The sequence below is a fragment of the Cibotium barometz genome, chromosome 31, assembly GCF_041138505.1.
Source record: "Cibotium barometz isolate CiBa-2024 chromosome 31, ASM4113850v1, whole genome shotgun sequence".
NCBI lineage: Eukaryota > Viridiplantae > Streptophyta > Polypodiopsida > Cyatheales > Cibotiaceae > Cibotium > Cibotium barometz.
In genome coordinates this window covers 7,964,948-7,987,500 of record NC_141076.1, presented here as the reverse complement: position 1 = coordinate 7,987,500, position 22,553 = coordinate 7,964,948, and the positions used below count along the sequence as shown (strand labels likewise).

General features: G+C 43.6%; 1 protein-coding gene across 2 annotated transcripts in view; it reads left to right on the top strand.

Moving 5' to 3' along the window:
* The window catches only part of LOC147620466 (protein BCCIP homolog), a 31,122-nt gene extending 9,010 nt beyond the window's left edge, over window positions 1-22,112 (top strand). For both annotated transcript variants that reach the window (XM_086824692.1, XM_086824691.1), the window contains 5 exons: window positions 20,478-20,687; window positions 20,849-20,956; window positions 21,158-21,256; window positions 21,432-21,488; window positions 21,597-22,112. In XM_086824692.1, the coding sequence (XP_086680818.1) occupies window positions 20,478-20,687; window positions 20,849-20,956; window positions 21,158-21,256; window positions 21,432-21,488; window positions 21,597-21,689 (567 nt within the window). In that variant the 3' untranslated portion in view covers window positions 21,690-22,112. The remainder of the gene's footprint in view (window positions 1-20,477; window positions 20,688-20,848; window positions 20,957-21,157; window positions 21,257-21,431; window positions 21,489-21,596) is intronic.
* The last annotated feature ends 441 nt before the right edge of the window (window positions 22,113-22,553 follow it).

Here is a 22,553-nt window from a genome sequence, read left to right as displayed (position 1 = left end):
GCATGTATATATATGCATGCATGTATATATATATATATATACATGCATGCATGCATATATATATATATATATATATATATATATGCATGCATGCATATATATGTATATATATATGTATGCATGCATGCATACATATGTATATACATATATATGCATGCATGCATGCATATATATACATATACATATATATATATATACATATATATATATACATATATATATATATATATATATATATATGCATGCATATATATATATATATATATATACATATATATATATATATATATATATATGCATACATACATACGTGGGTAGCCAAATCGTCATATTCATCTGCTTTCCTCAGGTTTGGACTTCACAGAGTGTTTCTCTGCAGGCAAAGTGATAGCCAAGAGTGTACAATAGGTCACAGGGCTGTGATTTGACATCTTCATTTTCAGCCACATCTTGTACTTGAATTTTAGTTGTATTACTTCTTTCTTGTACATAATACAATGTGTTGTACGTGTGATTCCGCCGCACTCTTCTTTCTATCTTAGGAAAAACCTAGCACATAGGCACAAGTGTTCTACACTGTGCCCACAAATCCACTCCGGAGGTCCATGTCGCACCTCAACCCACTGGGGTTTCCCTAGACCGTGCCCACCATCAACTACAATGCACTCAACGCCCACGGGCCCCAGCTCCACGACCACTCTCTACACAATAGTGCCAAATTTGGGAGATTCTTCAGTGACACAAAGATACTCCCTACTGAGGGAAGACTTGGTGAGTCTTTTTGCATCATAGACTCACCTATGCCAAATATTCTAGATGGATGAGGATGATGATATATCAGTCACGTGCACCCTGCATTGGGGTACACAATGAAACTGGCATGATCATTAGTGCAACATTTGCACAAGAGTAATACCTTTTTCTAGGAATATTCGTCGTTTGCGGTGACCCCATTTTGAGCCCTCAGACTAGGGATAGTTAGTCACGATCTACGTGGGTCAGTCTCCGAGCCATAGAGGTCAGTCCTCTTAACCCACTTGGAGAATTCATCAGATAGGTGCATGTAGAAGTCTATCCATAGCATGTAGCTGCATTGTAGATTTGTCTATGGGCCAGCAAAAGGCCAGCCCATAAGGGCAATAACTAGGCCATATGGGGCCAGTCGGCAGCCTGTAGGTACCCCTGCTTGCAGTCATCTAGCAATAGATGCCTTAGTGCATCAGTGGGCCACATAGTCACCAGAAGCGTTTTGGGGTTTTTGAGGTTTCGGGGCAAAACGTTTCGGCCTTTGGCTAAGAAACACCAAGGTTTTGGATTTTTTTCTATATAATTTTGCATTGCTAAAGTTCCAAAAAATAGGAAATTTTAACCTTGAGAAACTTTTTTTTTTGAGAAACCAAAAAAATAAGGAGTTTCTGAAACATTTCTTGCGTTTCAGGGTTTCTTGCTCTAGAAACGCGTTTTCATGTGACTATGGTGGGAGCATCAAACCATTAAGCATCAGGTCGGCCAGGGTGTTGCAAGTCGGATGGGCCTCAAGGGCAGCAAATGGAAAATGCGCAGCATTTAATGTTGAAAAACTGGCATTTTTTGTCCAAGTCTGTTGGCCGACAGCATCTGATATGGACTGACTAGCAGCCCAGCAACATATATAAGCAAGTGCTGGAATTCAGTCATAGATCATCCTACAATTCAGCAAACAGCAAGCAGTTCTCAGTCCATAACTCAGCATACAGCATCGTACTCTCTCCAGGCTAATATTGAAGCTCCTCTTCCATTCTCAGCTAGCATATATGCGGATCTATAGCTATCTGGACATGCATAAGTGGCCCCGAAGATTTTGCTACTGCAGAGCCCTTGGATTGGAGGATACTCAACTGACGTATGGTCTTCGTCGTCCTTGCGTTGGGCAATCATATTGCTTGTTCTCAAGCATTGTACAACAGTTCTCCAAAGAATTAATATAAGCAAATCCTTCTGCTTGCAGGGGAGCCTTCAGTGGGTAATTGGGACCCAATACTGTGTCATCTAGTTCTCTTATATTCTCTTCTCTCTCTCTACTCTGTGAAGAAAAACTGGCATTTTTTGTCCAAGTCTGTTGGCCGACAGCATCTGATATGGACCGACTAGCAGCCCGACAACATATATAAGCAAGTGCTGGAATTCAGTCATAGATCATCCCACAATTCAGCAAACAGCAAGCAGTTCTCAGTCCATAAATCAGCATACAGCATCGTACTCTCTCTAGGCTAATATTGAAGCTCCTCTTCCATTCTCAGCTAGCATATATGCGGATCTATAGCTGTCTGGACATGCATAAGTGGCCCCGAAGATTTTGCTATTGTAGAGCCCTTGGATTGGAGGATACTCAACTGACGTATGGTCTTCGTCGTCCTTGCGTTGGGCAATCATATCGCTTGTTCTCAAGCATTGTACAACAGTTCTCCAAAGAATTCTCTTCTCTCTCTCTACTCTGTGAATTGGATGCTAAAGATCTCACCACATGAAGGTATAAAGAAGGCCCTGTTGAGCGTTATCCTACGATCAACCTCGGTGCACTTGACATTGGTATTAGAGCATCAGGTTGGTGACCTAACTCGGCTACCTAAAGAAGTGAGAGCATCTAGTGGATGGTAATACTGCAGTCTATTAAAAACACCCAGGCCTCCACCATGTTGGGAGAGACATTGCATCAAGAAGAAAGCAAGCAGGAAGTTATGAAGGCACAAAGCTTCCAAAGCAACACATCAAAAGAAAGTATGCTTCGGCCAAGCACAGAAGAGCTCATGAGAACAATGATAGAGCAAATAAATTCATTGAAGATGCAGCTTGCCGCCGAAAAAGAGAAGCAGAAGGTCTCTTAGATTTGGCAAAAATGTTCTTCAATGAACAAAGAAGAAAAGATGACGAAAGACGCGAAGAATCAAGAAGAAAAAAATAAAGCAGAACAGAGCCGTGCGGAGGAACAAAGGGGTAAGGAAGCCACATGCAAGTATGAGGAAGACTAGCGCCATCAAGAAGTCACCGATTGAGAGTTTCAGCAAAGACTTAACAACTGGGAGGCTATGCAAATACAACATCAGCAGACGATGGCACAGATTTTGGCATCCCTCCCTAAGATGGTGCCAAATACCTCGTCCTCCATTGCCCCTACCACCATCATCATACGAATCTCTCCAAATTTTAGTAAGTATGATGGTAAGTGTGATCATGCTACTGGTACTCAATTCATTCATGAATTTGAAGCACCTTTTCCATTAGTTAAAATTACAGATCCACAATACAAAGTTCATGTGGCAGCACACCAACTCACAGGGGAAGCTGTTACTTGGTGACAGTATTGGTCACAACTTCACAGAGACCCCCTCACAGGCCAATTGCAATTTGATTGGGCTACTTTCGTGGCTGACCTCAAGGTCCGTTTTCTTCCACCATAATATATGACCAATCTTGAGGACGAGTTTTATAAACTCACTCGGGATGGTTCCCCTGTTTTGATCTACTCCAACAAGGTCATTACCATGGCCCAACAGGTGGGCATATCGGAAGAAGATAAGCTAAAATAGTTCATTAGAGGTTTAGACACAAACATTAAGTACCCATTTAGGAATTTTGAGCCTCAGACTCATTGACCCTCGTCTCGCTGAACAGAGGTAAGCCCAAGCAAGCACAATCTAATCATAAGCCCCAGCAGTAATCATCTACCCTGCAGTCTAATCATAAGGAATTGATGTTATAGCCTAATCATAAGCCCCAGTAGCAATCATCTACCTGTTAGAAGTCATCTCCTGTCTAGATTTATACACTAGGGCCTTTGTTGTGGGTGTGCCCGCCCTTATCAGGTGGTTTATCATTTTTCCTCACTCCCCGCATTTTTTCCCCTATTTTTTTCCATTTTTCTGAGGCTTGGGAGGGCTGCCAGATGATGCCAGGAGCACTCCAGTGCTGGCCGACTGGATGTTCATCAGTCGTGGGCTACAGGGCTGCTGGCCGACTGGTTTTCATCAGTCGTGGGCATCTGTATGCTGGCCGACTGCATTTATGCAGTCGTGGGACTTTTTCTTCAGTCGTGGGCACTCTTTCTGTTGGCCGACTGCCCTCTATGGGATGTATATATAGGACCCCAGCCCCCATACCTTATTTGTATCATTATTCGGGATCTTCTTGTGTATATCAGAGCAGAGTTACACGCCTACATCTCTCTCTCTCTCTTGTTGGGGTAAAGGCACTATGCCCACCCTTATAGTGTGTACAAGCCCATAAGTTATAGTACATAGTACACTTAGTACTTTTAATGTACTAAGTGCACTATGTGTACTAGTGCAATATACATGTGTGATAGGGGAGTCACACACTCATATCTTCATGAGTTGACTTATCCCCACAACTCTCTCTCTCTCCTCTTGTTCTCTCTGTGTATGTCTCCCACATGAATACTCTAACCCTAATTCTCTCTCCCACACAACTGGTATCAGAGCCCTGGTTTAGGGTTTTTTGTTCTCGAGTGCTGAATCACTGGCTCGTAGGGGTTTCTTCTTCTATCAGAGCCCAGGCTGCCTCGAACTGCAACTGAGGAAAGTCACTACGCAGAAGAAACTCAACAAAGCGAGGAACAACCCCTGCCGCAATGACTTCTTGAATTGGAGAATTGAGCTGGACTGGGCGGCAGTGGTGCTGGACAGCTGCTGGGGCGTGTCTATCAAACAGCGTGTCAGGCGCCTACAGCAGCCAGCCCCAGCCAGATAGCGCTACCTCATTCCCTCTCCTCATTAGTCTACAGCGCTCGTGTGTTGGGCGCAGCCTGTGTGTAAAGAGGCCAGAAGCGACCAGATACAACTTGCAGCGCAGCAGGTAGCCTACGCTGCCCAACAGGCAGCAGCCACGTTGCCCAGCTATTCAGGCGTAGCCAGGCGCCTACAGCAGCCAGGCGTCGAGCGTGGAGCGAGCGCTAGGCGAAGGCAGGCGGCATACACGTGAACGTTTCCGTGTAAGGTTTGCCACCGACATCACTGGCGCTGGAGAGAGGTTTTCATATTTCTATGCGCGAGCTCCTGCACTGGTGAGGCGGATAGACCTGCGCTGGTAAGGCGGAGGTTCATGCCAGTCTACCCCTTCTGCGACCCCATAGAGGCTCTGCCATCGTCTTAGGGTGACATCGCTGCTAGAATTAGTGAGCCTTCGATCAAGGTTGAGATGACAGCCAGGCTCGCGCAGTGGAAGATCGACAGCTTGGCTCCTTGCTCCTTCAGGTGCTCCGATGCATTCAAAGTGGGGCTTTGGAACTGAGCTCCTCAACTATTGCCCACCTCCACAGAACAGCAGCAGCATCATCACCCCCTTTTTCCTGCAGCAACAAAATTCAGCCTGCAAATTGAAGAAAAATCAGAAATTACAAGGTATTTTCCTCAATTTTTTTTTTTGGATTTGCAATTGAGCAAGTACGATCAACAATTGAGCAGGTACAGGTGCCAAATTGCTCAATTTTTGAGCAAAATTGGCAAAATTGGGTGACATTGGTCACAATCAGGATCAATTTGCAGGACATTGGTCACAATCAGGATCAATTTGCAAGAAATTATATGTCGAAATTTGGGGCTTTTGATGTAATTGTGCAATTAAGCACTCATACATGCTGTATGATGTGAGAAATCGCACATTTGGGCAAAATTGTAGCAAATTGCAGTGCAAATCAAGGGGCTTTTGTGCCGATTGGATTGATTTGCATGCAGGCAATCGCATTTGATGCTGTGGATAATGTGTTGATGCCTTACAAGCACTCAATGTGCCTGTAAATCAAGGGGCTTTCATGTATTGGATGTATATGTGGCCAGGGAGAAGCATCGTGAACACTCTGGATGCCTTTATGTGCGTCAATGTACCATGTATGATCAGCAAATGATCTTAAATCAAGGGGCTTTTCAAGATTTTATGCTCGTTAAGCTTGGCAAAGCAGCAGGCAAGACATTTATGTCTTGAATCCTCAGAAATCAGCTTGCAGTCAAGGAGCTTTTGCCCAATTTCTGTTCGGGACTGTTGTATGCAGTGTACGGGACTGTAAAAGTCTGATTTTCACTCATTTGGACAGCCAGGAGAGCATTTATTGCTATTGTACCTGCTGGTACAGATTTGGCACAGCTTTGTGCAAGTTTTGGCATGGCTGTACACTGATTTGAGTGAGGAAAAGGTTCAATTTCAGTTGCTGTACTTGCCGGTACAGGTTTGGTACATCATTGGTGAGCACTTAGTACTGCTGTACAGTACTTTGGAAGGGCAACAGAGCACATTTAAGGTGCTGTCCTAAATCTGCAGCAACCAGATTTTTGGTGTTTTCATCACATACAGTGGGAGAAAAGTTGCATTCTTGCTTTCGCAGTGGGAGATAAAGCTTGGGAGAATAACTGTGAGCACTTTGTGTGCTTTTGGTGCAGTGTTTGCACATTTTGCAGGGAGTCAGGCATTGACAGGTTGCATATTGCTATGGCAACCACAGGTGAGAGCTCTTCATTGCTTCACATGAAGAAGCTTGAAGGCTCACATAACTATGATACTTAGCAAACCCAGTGCTACAATGTGTTGCTCCAGAAGAAGCAGCACAAGCCTATCAAAGAAAGGGGTGTAAAGCCCGCTTCTCTTACTGCTGAAGAGTGGGAAGATATGGATGAGCTGGCAAGATCTACTATCATGTTGTCTGTGTCAGACTCATTACTTTTCAGCATTCGTGAAGAGAAGACAGCTTGGGGAATGTGGCAGAGATTGCAGGACTTGTATGCCCAACAAAGTGCCTCAAGCAAAGTGTATTGGTTGAAGAAACTCATAGGTCTTCAGATGAAGGAAGGGGCGTCTATGACAGCCCATCTAAATGAGTTTAATGGTATTGTCAGCCAGGTCATTAATCAAAAGTTGGCAATGGACGATGAGTTCAAAGCCACTTTTCTCTTATGCACTTTGCCAGAGAGTTGGGACACATTCAGGGCAGCCACTAGCAATTCGCATGCTATGCTGTCATATGCAGATGTTGAGGGTGCTCTTCTTCAAGAAGAGATGAACAGGAAAAACAACTCTGTTGGAAAGTCCAATGCAATGAATGCACGTGGGAGATCCCAGTAAAGGGGAAAAAGCCAAGAAGGGGAAGGAGCAAGTCTCGCTCCAAAAAGGATTTGGAATGCCATTATTGTGGCAAGAAGGGACACATTAAAAAGCAATGCTACAAATGGAAAAATGATCAAAAGGAAAAGGGAAAAGGCAAAGACAAAGAGAAAGATGAAGCCAAAGATGTAAAGCCAAAGAGCAAAAGTGGAGTCAAGATTGAAGAAATCAATGTGTCACATGCAGGTGGCAGTGAGGATGAGGTCCTATTTACGTCTTCACTTGATGCCCATTCACTTCTTACAAGTGGTCATGGTATGCACTCATGGATCATTGATTCAGGTGCCTCCTTTCATGTCACAGGTTGCAGAGACTTGTTTGTCAGGTATACTGCTGGCAATGAAGGAGTGGTTTATTTGGGTGATAACCATGCATGCAAGATTCTTGGCAGAGGTGATGTGAGGCTTGTGTTTTCAGATGGCTCACAGCTTATGCTCCATGATGTCAGGCATGTGCCTGAGATCAAGAAGAACCTGCTTTCTACTGGACAGCTTGATGATGCTGATTATGTTACCACATTTGGTCGTGGAAAGTGGAAGATTAGTAAGGGCTCACTAGTTGTTGCCAGAGGCTCTAAGGTGGACACTCTTTATTTCATGCATGCAGGTGTTTGTCACCATGCTAATGTAAATGCAACCGAGCTGCCGGAAATCTCTGTGTGGCATAGCCGGTTGGGACACATGAGTGTCAAAGGAATGGAGCAATTGTCTCGTTTGGGTTACTTGCCTTCTCTAAAGTTTTCAAGTTTTCAGTTTTGTGAGCATTGTATATATGGCAGGCAACTGCAATGCCCTCACAAGAAAGCTCTTGGACAGAAAGATGCTCAATTAGAGCTTGTGCATACAGATGTATGTGAGATGCCTCAGCTTTCTTTGGGAGGGGCAAAATATTTTGTGTCTTTTATTGATGATGCCACACGCAAGGTGTGGGTTTATCCTCTTCGTTTGAAGAGTGATACATTCTCAGTGTTTCAGAAGTTTGTTGCTCATGTTGAGAATCAAACTGGCAAAACACTGAAGGCTTTGCGTTCCGACAATGGTGGAGAGTACATGTCCAAACAGTTTCAGGACTTTTGTGATGCTAAAGGCATCAAGAGGGAGCTCTCTACTCCTTATGATCCTCCACAAAACGGGACAGCAGAGAGGATGAACAGGACTATACAGGAGAAGGTCCGTTCTATGTTGTCACATGCTGCATTACCTCATGGTTTTTGGGCTGAAGCTGTTATGACAGCCGTTCACCTTATAAATAGGTCACCTAACACGAGGCTTGGTGGGAAAGTGCCAGAAGAAGTATGGACAGGGAAGCATCCGTCATACAAGCACTTGAGAGTGTTTGGTTGCGTTGCGTACGTGGACATACGCAGGGAAATGCGCACCAAACTTGATCCAAAGTCTCACAAATGCATATTCCTATGATATGGTGACAGAGGTGAAATGGGGTATAGACTTTGGGATCCCGTGAATAGAAAGATCATACGCAGCAATGATGTCATTTTTGATGAAACATGCATGTATAAGGAGCTTGCAAGGCAACAGGAGCCTGGCAGAGTCATCTTTGATGATGATGGACATCATGGACAACAACAAAGGGCTGTAAATCAGCCATTACAGCAAGAAAACCAGCCCTTAAATGGTGCTGAAAATGGTCCAAATGGACAGCCAGAGATGGCAGAAGATATCCCTATGGATATACCACAGTTAGAGGAGATACCGGGCATGATTTTTCAGCCTTATGGCATGGAACAGGAGCCACCAATGGGTGATATGCAGGCTGGACAGCAACCTGCAAATGATGGTCATTGGGTACGGAGGTCCACAAGACCCTGCAGAGCCCCTGACAGGTTTGTTCCAGGGGTTGACTACTTGATGCTCACCGACTGTGGGGAGCCCTCATGTTATAAAGAGGCTTTATAGAGGGCAGACAAGGCTCTATGGGAGCGTGCCATGAAGTCAGAGATGGATTCTCTGCATAAAAATGGAACTTGGAAGTTGGTGCATTTGCCTGCAGGCAAGAAGGTTTTGCCATGCAAATGGGTTTACAGGCTCAAAGTTGCACCAGATGCAAAGCCAAGATACAAAGCCAGGTTAGTGGCTAAGGGCTTCAAGCAGGAATATGGTGTGGACTTTGATGAGATCTTCTCTCCAGTGGTCAAAATGACCACACTTAGAGCTGTGTTGGCTTTGGTTGCACATGATGATCTGGACTTGATTCAGATGGATGTGAAGACTGCTTTTCTTCACGGTGATCTCCATGAGGAGATATATATGCAGCAGCCAGAGGGTTATGCAGTGAGTGGAAAGGAGAAGCTTGTATGCAAGCTGAAAAAGAGTCTTTATGGGCTCAAACAGGCACCAAGGGAATGGTATCATAAATTTGATACATTCATGAAATCTTAGAAATTCAGGAGAAGTGACATAGATCACTGCTTGTACACCAAGAAAGCTTTGGATGGCAGTCTATTGATCCTCATCTTGTATGTTGATGATATGTTGATTGCCGGGAAATCTCGTAAAGAGATGGATGCCTTGAAGAAGAGGCTGCATGAAACCTTTGATATGAAGGATTTGGGTGATGCAAATCACATTTTGGGTATGCGGATACTTCGGGACAGAAATCAGCATGTGTTGTATTTGTCTCAGAAGGAATACATTGGCAAAGTCTTGCAGAGGTTCAATATGGACGGGGGGAAGAAGACTAGTACTTCTTTGTCTCCATATGTGAAACTCAGTGCTATGGACAGCCCACAGTCAGATAGAGACAGGGCTGATATGGCCAAGATTCCGTATGCTTCAGCTTGTGGCAGTCTCATGCATGCCATGGTTGCTACTAGGCCGGACATTGCATTTGCAGTGGGAGTGGTTTCTAGATACATGGCCAACCCTGGCAAGAAGCATTGGGAAGTAGTGAAAAATGTCATGAGATACCTGAAGGGCACACAGGATATGTGCATTTGTTTTGGCAAACAGGATGCATTAGTGCATGGTTACACGGATTCGGATTATGCCGGTCATCCAGATAACCGGAAGTCTACTACCGGTTATGTATTTACATTCACAGGAGGTGCTGTGTCATGGATATCCAGGATGCAGAAGTGCACAGCCTTATCTACTACAGAGGCCGAGTATATTGCAGCCACAGAGGCTTGCAAGGAGGCATTATGGCTATCTCGGTTAGTGGTTGATTTGGGATATACAGGGGATATTCCATTGTTGCATTGTGACAGTCAGAGTGCCATCCAGTTGGCAAAGAACCCTGTCTTTCATGCAAAGACGAAGCATGTGGATGTGAAGTATCACTTCATCAGAGAGGTGATAGAGAACAAGCAAATTTAGCTTGATAAGATTCACACGGATGACAACCCGGCTGATCTGTTGACAAAGAGTTTGCCTCCGGAGCGGTTTGCTCATTGCAGACACTTGATGGGCATTGGATGAGGCCAGTTTCAGCCTTGATATGGCCTTGTATATTATCATGTACATGCTGATTTTTTCTTTTCCTTTACTTAAGGGCACTTTGCCTTTAAGTGGGAGGTTGTTGGGGTAAAGGCATAATGCCCACCCTTATAGTGTGTACAAGCCCATAAGTTATAGTACATAGTACACTTAGTACTTTTAATGTACTAAGTGCACTATGTGTACTAGTGCAATATACATGTGTGATAGGGGAGTCACACACTCATGCCTCATGAGTTGACTTATCCCCACAACTCTCTCTCTCTCTCTCTCTCTCTCTCCCTTGTTCTCTCTGTGTATGTCTCCCACACATGAATTAACCTAACCCTAATTCCATCTCTCCCACACAGTCCACAAGACCCTCCAGAGCCCCTGACAGGTTTGTTCCAGGGGTTGACTACTTGATGCTCATTGACTGTGGGGAGCCCTCATGTTATAAGGAGGCTTTACAGAGGGCAGACAAAGCTCTATGGGAGCGTGCCATGAAGTCAGAGATGGATTCTCTGCACAAAAATGGAACATGGAAGTTGGTGCATTTGCCTGCAGGCAAGAAGGTTTTGCCATGCAAGTGGGTATACAGGCTCAAAGTTGCACCAGATGCAAAGCCAAGATACAAAGCCAGGTTAGTGGCTAAGGGCTTCAAGCAGGAATATGGTGTGGACTTTGAGGAGATCTTCTCTCTAGTGGTCAAAATGACCACACTTAGAGCTGTGTTAGCTTTGGTTGCGCATGATGATCTGGACTTGATTCAGATGGATGTGAAGACTGCTTTTCTTCACGGTGATCTCCATGAGGAGATATATATGCAACAGCCAGAGGGTTATGCAGTGAGTGGAAAGGAGAAGCTTGTATGCAAGCTGAAAAAGAGTCTTTATGGGCTCAAACAGGCACCAAGGGAATGGTATCATAAATTTGATACATTCATGAAATCCCAGAAATTCAGGAGAAGTGACATAGATCACTGCTTGTACACCAAGAAAGCTTTGGATGGCAGTCTATTGATCCTCATCTTGTATGTTGATGATATGTTGATTGCCGGGAAATCTCGTAAAGAGATGGATGCCTTGAAGCAGAGGCTGCATCAAACCTTTGATATGAAGGATTTGGGTGATGCAAATCACATTTTGGGTATGCGGATACTTCGAGACAGAAATCAGCATGTGTTATATTTGTCTCAGAAGGAATACATTGGCAAAGTTTTGCAGAGGTTCAATATGGACGGGGGGGAAGAAGACTAGTACTCCTTTGCCTCCATATGTGAAACTCAGTGCTATGGACAGCCCACAGTCGGATAGAGACAGGGGTGATATGGCCAAGGTTCCGTATGCTTCAGCTTGTGGCAGTCTCATGTATGCCATGGTTGCTACTAGGCCGGACATTTCATTTGGAGTGGGAGTGGTTTCTAGATACATGGCCAACCCTGGCAAGAAGCATTGGGAAGCAGTGAAAGGTGGCAGGATATGTGCATTTGTTTTGGCAAACAGGATGCATTAGTGCATGGCTACACGGATTCGGATTATGCCGGTCATCCAGATAACCGGAAGTCTACTACCGGTTATGTGTTTACATTCACAGGAGGTGCTGTGTCATGGATATCCAGGATGCAGAAGTGCACTGCCTTATCTACTACAGAGGCCGAGTATATTGCAGCCACAGAGGCTTGCAAGGAGGCATTATGGCTATCTCGGTTAGTGGTTGATTTGGGCTATACAGGGGATATTCCATTGTTGCATTGTGACAGTCAGAGTGCCATCCAGTTGGCAAAGAATCCTGTCTTTCATGCAAAGACGAAGCATGTGGATGTGAAGTATCACTTCATCAGAGAGGTGATAGAGAACAAGCAAATTCAGCTTGTTAAAATTCATACGGATGACAACCCGGCTGATCTGTTGACAAAGAGTTTGATTCCGGAGCGGTTTGCTCATTGCAGACACTTGATGGGCATTGGATGAGGCCAGTTTCAGCCTTGATATGGCCTCGTATATTATCATGTACATGCTGATTTTTTTTCCTTTACTTAAGGGCACTTTGCCTTTAAGTGGGAGGTTGTTGGGGTAAAGGCATAATGCCCACCCTTATAGTGTGTACAAGCCCATAAGTTATAGTACATAGTACACTTAGTACTTTTAATGTACTAAGCGCACTATGTGTACTAGTGCAATATACATGTGTGATAGGGGAGTCACACACTCACACTTGGTGAGTTGACTTATCCCCACAACTCTCTCTCTCTCTCTCTTGTTCTCTCTGTGTATGTCTCCCACATGAATTACTCTAACCCTAATTCTCCCATTCACGGGTTTACACATGGTCTACGTACACATCTCTCAGAAAGCTCAGTAGTTTGAGTTTCAAGTTTAGAAGGTAACATTCCAATGGGATTTCATTGTTTCCCCTCTCTTAGGGTGTGACATGATCCTCGGGATACAGTGGTTTAGACAGTATGCACCCACTATTGGGCACTGATGACGTTGATGGGGATGTTGTAGTATCTAGTCCATACTATGTGTCATGCGCAAGATTTGCCATGGACATTCTCTGAAGCTAGTGCTGAAGGGGCAACAGATAAAGGACTTAAGAATCAGTTAGGACCAGGTTTTGGAGCAGAGGAGTGCAAGACATGGACAGTGTGGACTAGGAGAGGACAAGATGACCCGTCGGCTGCATAGTGTACTATCGGCTACATGGAGAACAGGTCGGGATCTGCGTTTATCATGATTATGTCCAGTCGGCTGGCTGACCAGCAATCGGCCAGCTCTCTAGTTGTCCAAGGGTCTATATAAAGCACTCATGGCTCATTGAGTTGTTCATTCACTCCCTCTTGGGTGTGGGTCTAGACATAGACTAGGATTAGGGTTTGTCAACCTCTTCCAGAAGGCAGCCCATGGTTGCAAGGATTTATGTACCTTTTTGTACCATATGAAATACTGAATTTCCAGCTATCTCTCTCTCTCTCTCTACTCTCTCTTCTGTCTGCGTTTTTGCATCAACATGTTCTAGATGGTGTTTAGGGCTGAAAGAAGACTCTCAGAGCTTCCGCATGTAACACTATGCATGATGGAGCTTATGGTTTATTGGACAGTATGCACCCACTATTGAGCACTGATGACGTTGATGGGGATGTCGTAGTATCGAGTCCATACTATGCATGATGGAGTTGATACTACGATGAGGTTATAAATTGCACTTTCTTATAGGTGAATTTGGGCATGTTCTTGGATTCATCTAGGTATATATATGGTATGCACACATTCTTGATTGGAGATACTTTCACTATTGTTGAAGGGTTTCCTGAGCCCATCATGATTCGCAAAGATTGGAGCATTCTTGGCACTCATTTCCCACATTCAGGCCCAACAAGCCATAAGAAAAGGAGTGGAGTGTGCTTTAATTTATGTCCGCTCACAGTCTAATGCAAATCGGACAACACCCGCAGTGGAGCAGAGGATGGCTAGTCCTTTGTCTCAATACATCAACATCATGCTACGAGACGACCTCCCACCCAATAGACCTGAGGACCATCGCATAGAGTTGGTTCTTGGTTTAGAGGCTCTCTTAGCAAGTTCCCCTACTGCCTTTCTAAGGCATTGGAGAGCGAGTTGGAACATCAGTTACCCCAGTTACTGCGGTCTAGATTTATCCGACCTTCCTCCTCCTCATTTGCTGCCCCCATTTTGTTTGTCCAAAAGAAGGATAAGATGGCACGCTTATGTGTGGATTACAGGGCACTAAATAAGCTAACAGTTAAGAAAAGATTTCCCATGCCCATAATAGAGTACATCCTAGAGCGACTCAATGGTGCAAAAATTTTCTCTGAGATAGATTTTAAGAGTGGCTACCATCATGTTTGGATCTTTGAGGCTGTCATTCCAAAAACCACCTTCAGGACCGAGCGTGGCCATCATGAATGTCTCGGATTTTTCGGGATCTCATTGGTGATGTCTTTTGGACTCACCAATGCACTAGCAACGTTCAACAAGATGATGTCTCGGATTTTTCGGGATCTCATTGGCAAATGCATCTTCATCTTTCAAGATGACATCCTTATCTTCTCAGGGATTGCAGAGCAGCATGAGTGCAACATGGCAAAGGTTTTGCAACTCTTGTAGGACAATGAGTTGTTTATCAATGCCAAGAAGAGTGAGTTTGGAGTATTGGAAATACATTACTTGGGATACATCATTAGTTCATTAGGTATTAGTCTTGATCCTAAAAAGATAAAGGCCATTCTCAATTGGAATATTTCCAAAATAGTCCAAAATATCCTCTCATTTGTGGGTCTTTGTCAGGCCTACAGCACGCACATAGATAAGTTTTTTGACCTTGCAATACCCTCATCGACTTGCTCAAGGGCGTGAAGACTCATTGTCAAAAAGTGTCCGTTACGGGCAAGGCTTTAGAGACATTCGAGGCATTGAAGGAAGTCGCCTCTGAGTCACCAGTCTTAAATTTGGCATCATGGAATGATCCTTTCGAGGTGATTACCGATGCTAGTAACCTAGCCATTGGAGCTATTTTATAGCAGGATGGTAGACCAATGGCTTATTATAGCCGCAAGTTGAATACCGCTGAAAAGAATTATTTGGCATATGACAAAGAGCTTTTGGGGGTGATGATCGTGCTTAAACATTGGAAGCACTCCCTTTACGGGAGAGATTTCACAATTAAGACAAACCATCAGGCACTTAAATGGTTGCAAATCATGCCCAGTGTCCAATGGAGTGACAACCAGTCCAGATGGAGTCAATTGTTCCAACAATTTGGGAGAATGATTAAATGTCCCTGGTAAGAATAACCTAGTTGCGGATGCTCTTAGTTGAAAAGGCACGATTCAAACATTGCAGGAGTCCATTGTGTCGGCAAAGACTTGGACAGCATGAAGGTAAAGTATCCAGATTTGGAAGAATTTGAGACTTAGTATCAGTTGGCTCTCAGCTCAAAACTAGGCCACTACAATATACATGATGGTTGGTTGTTTTTCAAGAACCGTCTTTGTGTACTTAAAGAAAAGCGCCAAGTCCTTCTCCATGGTGTCCATGATTCTCTTGTTGAAGCTCATAGGGTATCAACAGTACCTTGGAGAAGTTAGAGAGGTCATTTTATTGGCCCAAAATGCAACGGGATGTCTACCAACACGTCCAAGTATGTTAGATATGTGAAAAGGTGAAAGTTCCACGTACGAAACATGCAAGGTAACTTCAGCCTTTGCCTATTCCAGAGGGACCTTTTCACGACATCAGTATGGACTTTGTAGGCACTCTTTCCACCTCAACTGGATCTAGAAACACACAATGTATGACTATTGAGGACAGATTTCAGTACATTCTTCTACATGCTCATTCCATGCAAGCAGACGGCCAGAGCTGAGGACATAGCTTGCTTGTTTATTCGGTTTTGGTATCCCGTTGGTGGTTTGCCATGGACAATCACAGCAATAGAGATCCTAAAATCCATACCCCATTTTTGGAGAGCATTGTTTGACAATTTTGGGACTAAGTTGCAACTGTCTAGTGCATTCCATCCACAAACAGATGGCCGAATAGAAATATATAATCAATTGGCCTTTGACGTTCTCAAATTATACTGCCATGACTGTGAGTCGAAATGGGAACAATATCTTCAATTGGTTTAGGCAATCCTAAATGATACTCACTCATCAAGTACTCACTCATCGAGTATTGGCTGAACGCCATGCCGAACGCCATATGAGGTTGTTACATGCGGAAGCTCTAGGAGTCTTCTTTTAGCCCTAAACACCATTTGGGAACATGCTGATGCAAAACACATGCATAAGAGAGAGAGAGATAGGTGAGTATTGAGTATATTCATATGGTACAAAAAGGTACATCAGTCTTTGCAGCCATAGGTTGCCTCCTTGAAAAGGTATGACCCAGCCCCAAGCAAGGATTGAATGCTGAAAACGATGAGCTTTATTGCCTTTTATAGGCTGGAAAAGACATATTGAACTGGCCGACTACTGGTCGGCCAGCTCCAGGACAAACATTATTCATTTCCGCAGCTGAGGATATATACTTGTATATGCTTGTCGACAATCCTCCATGTCCTCCATCAGTCAAATCCCATGCCATAGGAGCAATTCACGCTCCAAAACTCTTGTTTTGATCTGTCTTTATCTTGTTGCCTCTTCAGGATTAGCCAATGCATGTCTTCCTCATGACAGAGGTAGCATTTGGTCGCCGGTTCTCATTTCTTTTGACGAGATAGGTATCACCATCTCTAGAGGCCAACAAGACTACCGAAACATTTTCGGAAATCATTGAGTTAGTAAAGGAGCACTTTCTTATATGGTGAATTTGGGCATGTTCGTGGATTCATCTAGGTATATCTTTATGCTGTATTAGCGGACATGCGAATTTCACATCGTGAAGTTTTTGTCCAAGTTGCGGCCAGTTGATATTTTGTTAATTCTTTCTATCTTTAGTGGTGCATATGCCCTATCAACTACCTTTTGGTTGTGATAATTCTTTCTATTTGTTATGATCTCTTAGTGCTAGGCTTCATTATGGCTGAGTTTGCCATGCATCTTCGGAGCTCTGACAGAAACTTAGTACACAGACCTTTGTATGAATGTATGCTCTTATGTGTGTGTGTGTGTGTGTGTTTTTGTGGAAGCATATATTGATACCATGTTCTACACCGACTCTGATGACGTTAGTGGGGATGTCGTAGTATCTAGTTCATACTATGCATGATGGAGTTGATGGTTTTTTGACTACCATGAGGTTATAAATTGCACTTTCTTATATGGTGAATTTGGGCATGTTCTTGGATTCATCTAGGTATATATTATATATACACCTTGCCAAAGCTCAGGACGCTTATACCTGGCAAGCCAACAAATCCAGGCAAGATGTCAACTTTAAGGAAGGGGATTGGGTATATCTCTGCATCATGAAGCAACGGCTAAAGCAAGTGGGCAAGCATTGTCCCAAGCTTTCATATCGATGTTTCGGCCCGTTTCTTGTCATTCAAAAGTTAAGTGATGTCTCTTTAAAGTTAAAGTTGCCGGAAATTTGGACTATGCACAATGTCTTTCATGCTTTTTGGTTGAAGCAATATGTAGGTCCAGCATTGTAGGATGTATCAGAAGAGCAACAACTAGATATGATCGACAAGTCAGAAGTCGTTAAGCAAGAAGTTAGAACAAATTCTCTTCCAGAGATGGAAGCATGGTTCCGGTCGAAGAATACGATAGTTTTATACAAAGTTCAAGAACCGAGGAACCCATGAAGCAGTATGGTTGGATGAAGAGTTCTTTTAGGAGTACTCCCAATTATTGGCGGACTACTTGGAAGCCCTGAATCTGATGCCAAGCTAAGCAGGAGGGAATGTCACGTGCACCCTGCATTGGGGTACAAAGTGACAAATTGGCATGATCATCAATGCAACATTTGTACAGAAGTCATACCTTTTTCTAGGAATATTTGTCGTACGTTGTGACCCAGTCTGGAGTTAGTCCTCTTAACGCACTTGGAGAATTCATCAGATAGGTGCATGTAGAGGCCTACCCATAGCATGTAGTTGCATTGTAGATTTGTCTATGAGCTAGCCAAAGGCCAGCCCATAAGGGCAATAACTAGGCCATAGGGGGGCAAAGGCAGCGAGTCGGCAGCCTGTAGGTACCCCTACTTGCAGCTGACCAGCAATAGATGCCTTAGTGCATCAGTCGGCCAGCATCAAACCATTCAATATCAGGGCGGCGAGGGTGCTATGAGCTAGCTAGGCCTCAGGGGTAGCAATTGGAAAATGAGCAGCATTTAATGCTGAAAAATTGGCATTTTTAAATCCATGTTGCATGCACGGAAGCCTTGCTATACTGATCTGATGATGATGCGGCTACAGATCATGCTACTGATGGTGACCTGCATGTTGACTTAATTGATGATTAATCAAGGATTAAGATTAGCTATGGCACGGGCGTGCACGTGACATTCTCTTTTGCTAAACTTGATGACGGGGTGGACACTTTGTCATCCTTCGTGCTATTGACTTTGACCTTCTACTTTATTGACTTTGACTTTAACTCATATTTTTGTTTGAACACCTTCACTCTTGATCTCCACTTCCAAGTCTTGCCGAAGAACTAAGCATCTGTTCAAGTGTTGTCCCCATGCCTGCTTTTCCCTTACTCTTAACACAGCGGTGGGTCACCAGCTGGAATTGATCATGCCTGCTGCTAGGCCTTTGGAACTGATCTGAGAGCTTAATGATGTACTGATTCTGCTTACGTACCCTCAAGGAATGCTTCCTTTGGCTTCACTTGTTTTGCAGACCACTCCATCTGCCACCTTGCTGCATCCCTTTGCTGGAACTATGCACCTTCCTTGGGACAATGCTTAGTGGGCTGAGCCTGAATGCTGAGATACCAATGTGACATGCGTGGAAGCCTTGCTATACTGATATGGTGATGATGCGGCTACTGATCATGCTACTGATGGTGATCTACATGCTAACTTAACTGATGATTAATCAAGGATTAAGATTGTTCCCACAGACGATTAGCCATGGCACGGGCGTGCACGTGATAGTCCAAGGCTACTGGCCGACAGCGTCTGATATGGACCAACCAACAGCCCAGGCCCCAGTAGCATATAGATCATAGATCATCCCACAACTCAGCAATTTAGCAAATAGCAAGCAATTCTCAGTCCATAAATCAGCATACAACATCCTACTCTCTCTAGGCTAATATTGAAGAAAGCGTTGGAATTGAGTCATAGATCATCCCACAATTCAGCAAATAGCAAGCAGTTCTCAGTCCATAAATCAGCATACAACATCCTACTCTCTCTAGGCTAATATTGAAGCTCCTCTTCCATTCTCAGCCCAGCAATGTACAACAGTTCTCCAAAGAATTAATATAAGCAAATACTCTTGTTGGGGGGGGGGGATTGGGACCCAATACTTTGTCGTATGTGAATTGGATGCTAAAGATCTCACCACATAAGGTATGAAGAAGGCCTTGTTGAGCGTTACCACGATCAACCTCAGTGCGTGTAACACACACCCACATGAGCCTTCCTTTGCTTGTACCCAACTCGGAGATGTATCCTCCACATGTACTCACATGTCCACCATAGTGCCCACCATGCTCTGCTGCTGATGATGAGATAGACATACAGCTAATCTATCATTTGTTCGAGTTTTTTCCCAGTTTTTGTTAGGTTTCTCCATGGCCAAGTACCATATGAAACTCTTGTACCACTTTTGGTCTTATAGACCCATTGGGTCTTCTGAAGACGTTTAATATAAGTATCTTTCTTTCTTTCTTTCCCTCTCTCTTTCCATGGTGTGACCTGCTCCACATCCTCCCATCGTGCTTCGTGCAGGTTGCTATTCGTGCTGCTGCTGTTTGCCATTGAGTGAAGAACACATGAGCACTGCGTGATCCACTCTAAGAGTCCATGGTCAGGTGTACAAGTCCCATACATGGTCATGGTCAAGTGTGCATGTAGAAGGCAAGGTAGTGGACTGGAGAGAGTACTAATGCTACTTGCGGGCTGGTGATAAAGTAACACACGACTACAATAAAGGGTGCAAGGGAAACTAAAGTGGCAATCCCCCAAGCTCCTATGCACTGTGTTTATTACTCACATTGCACGGGGACAAGTTGAAAAACCAATCTAAGAAAACAAAACATGGACAATGAGAATACTAATGCTACTTGTGGGCTGGTGATAAACTAACACACGTCTACAACGAAGGGTGCAAGGGAAATCATGAAAACTTTTTGATGGTTCCAGTCTCCTCCAGAAAGGTCTGCTTTGATTTGTTAATGGGTAATATAGTCTGACTAGAAGGCTTTACTCAAATCAGTGTTCTTTAATCTCCTCTATTTTGTAAATGATATTGCAGGATAAAAGTTGTATGCAAACTATCTGTCAGTTTTTGAAAAGTAATTGCAGTGGGAGATCAGATGCCACCAAACTTGAGACAATCTTTGAGAAACATCCGAATGATGTGGGCCTTCTGGTTAGTGAAAGGCTTATTAATATTCCTGAAGAGTTGGCACCCCCACTATATAAGGGACTCTTTGACGAGATTTTATGGGCCACAGAAGATGAGGTATTTTTCTAGTGATGCTTTGTGGGGTTTCAGCAATATTCATCCTTGGACCACCAAGTGGCTTTATCACACGCAAATCAACTCTCTTCTTCAAACAGTATGTAGTTGGTAGTTGGCCAAAACCATTTGGGGTTTTTTTGGTGTGTTTTTGGAGTGTGTAGCCGACCAAAGCGTTACGGGATTCCTTTAAGTTCAAGCACTACGTGATTATGACCCGCGTCTTTCAGCAGCTGCCTAAGAAGAAAAAGGGTTCTAAGGCATTGAAGAAGGTAACGGTTGTGAAACCATTGTTGTTACCTGCTCAATTTATACATAAATTTATACACATACATGTACATACGCGTGCGCGTATGCATATGCGTATGCGTATATGTATGTCCTTGTGAAATATAAATGCATACCTATGCATGTTTTTGTGTATATGTATGATGATGAAGGCATTTTAATCTCACCATGAAACCATTTAACAGAGGAAAAAGGGATACAAGCCAGAGACTGGAAATGGAAATCAGCCGGAGTTTTGTGGAGAACTGATCTATACAAAGCCTGAGGACGAATTATTACATGAGGCAAGAGGCAGTTTACAGCTTATAGCATGAATTATCGGGATGCCATCTGTCCGGACTAGTTTGTATGGTTTTTTTAGAAGTAGCATGCACTTTAGAAGTTCCTATTACATTAAAGTTCCTAGTATATGATGGTTGATTTTCTGTATTTCTTCTTTTGAAATCTTGTCTGTTGCAGTTGAGTCATTGGTCCTGCAAGTTCCCTGTCAGTTCGGAGTCGCTTGCGGCCCATGAGGTCAGGAGCTCTTCTAATTCCCTACCTGTTTATATTTAGGGGTGAAGTGGCTAATAAGCCGATGGCTTTCTTGCAATCTTGAATTTGATTTTTGGTTTCTTGGTGCAGATTCAAGGCTTGAAACAATTTCGTCTTGTGATGCTGTTAAGTGTTGAAAAAATGGAGCTATTCAAATCACAATTGTGTACAGTAGAACCATAAGGTATGCTTGGGCTGGATATGGAATTGTCCCCCATGGCATGGGCGGGAGTTGGGTGGGCAAGATTGCATCATCCATCCCTGATGGTTGTCAGGGCATACAGTGGGTAACAAATTGTCCTATCTATCAAGTGGTTATGATGGGGCCTCTGCTGACGGGTGGCCATGTATAGAGAAGTGGAAGGTCAGTAGGTTTGGATGCGTTTAGTAGCTGAATGTCTCGGATAAGGTACGTACGTTGAGCCTTCTAGGACCTGGTGTTCTTGCATTTTAGGGGGTTTAGTGGCATTTCTCCTACATTCTGATTCCTTTGTTATCAAAGTATATCTTTCTAAAGATATATAACTTGAAAATCGTAAGACACTTTTACTAGTTTATGATGTACCTTTTTTGACATCTTAATGAGCATCTTAGGTGGTATGAGTACTTATTTGGCTTTATGATGTGTTGCAAATGAAGAATTTGTATTCGTGTGATGGTCTCTTTTGTTGTCACTTTAGAATGCTTCCTTGGAGTTCTTGAAAGGGAATTCTTGGTGAACAATTGATGTTGCATACAGCGTCTTTATTTTTGAAGGATTTATTAGATAACTGGCAACAATGGCAATTAGGATGTAATGGAAACACATGATACGTGTATGCCAAACTGCACACCAGATGACACAGACAGAACACAAGACTCATGACGCATGAGATTCACACAAGATGACACATAAATGTGCGACATTATGTTGACTGTTGCATGCCGTGTCAAGCTGCCGGAAGTTGAGGCTGTGCCGCCTGAGCAACCTTGATAAAGGAGTTTTTGGAGGCATGCCTCTTATTGAGGTCATACCAAGTAACAATACAGATTAATCCTTCTAAACAT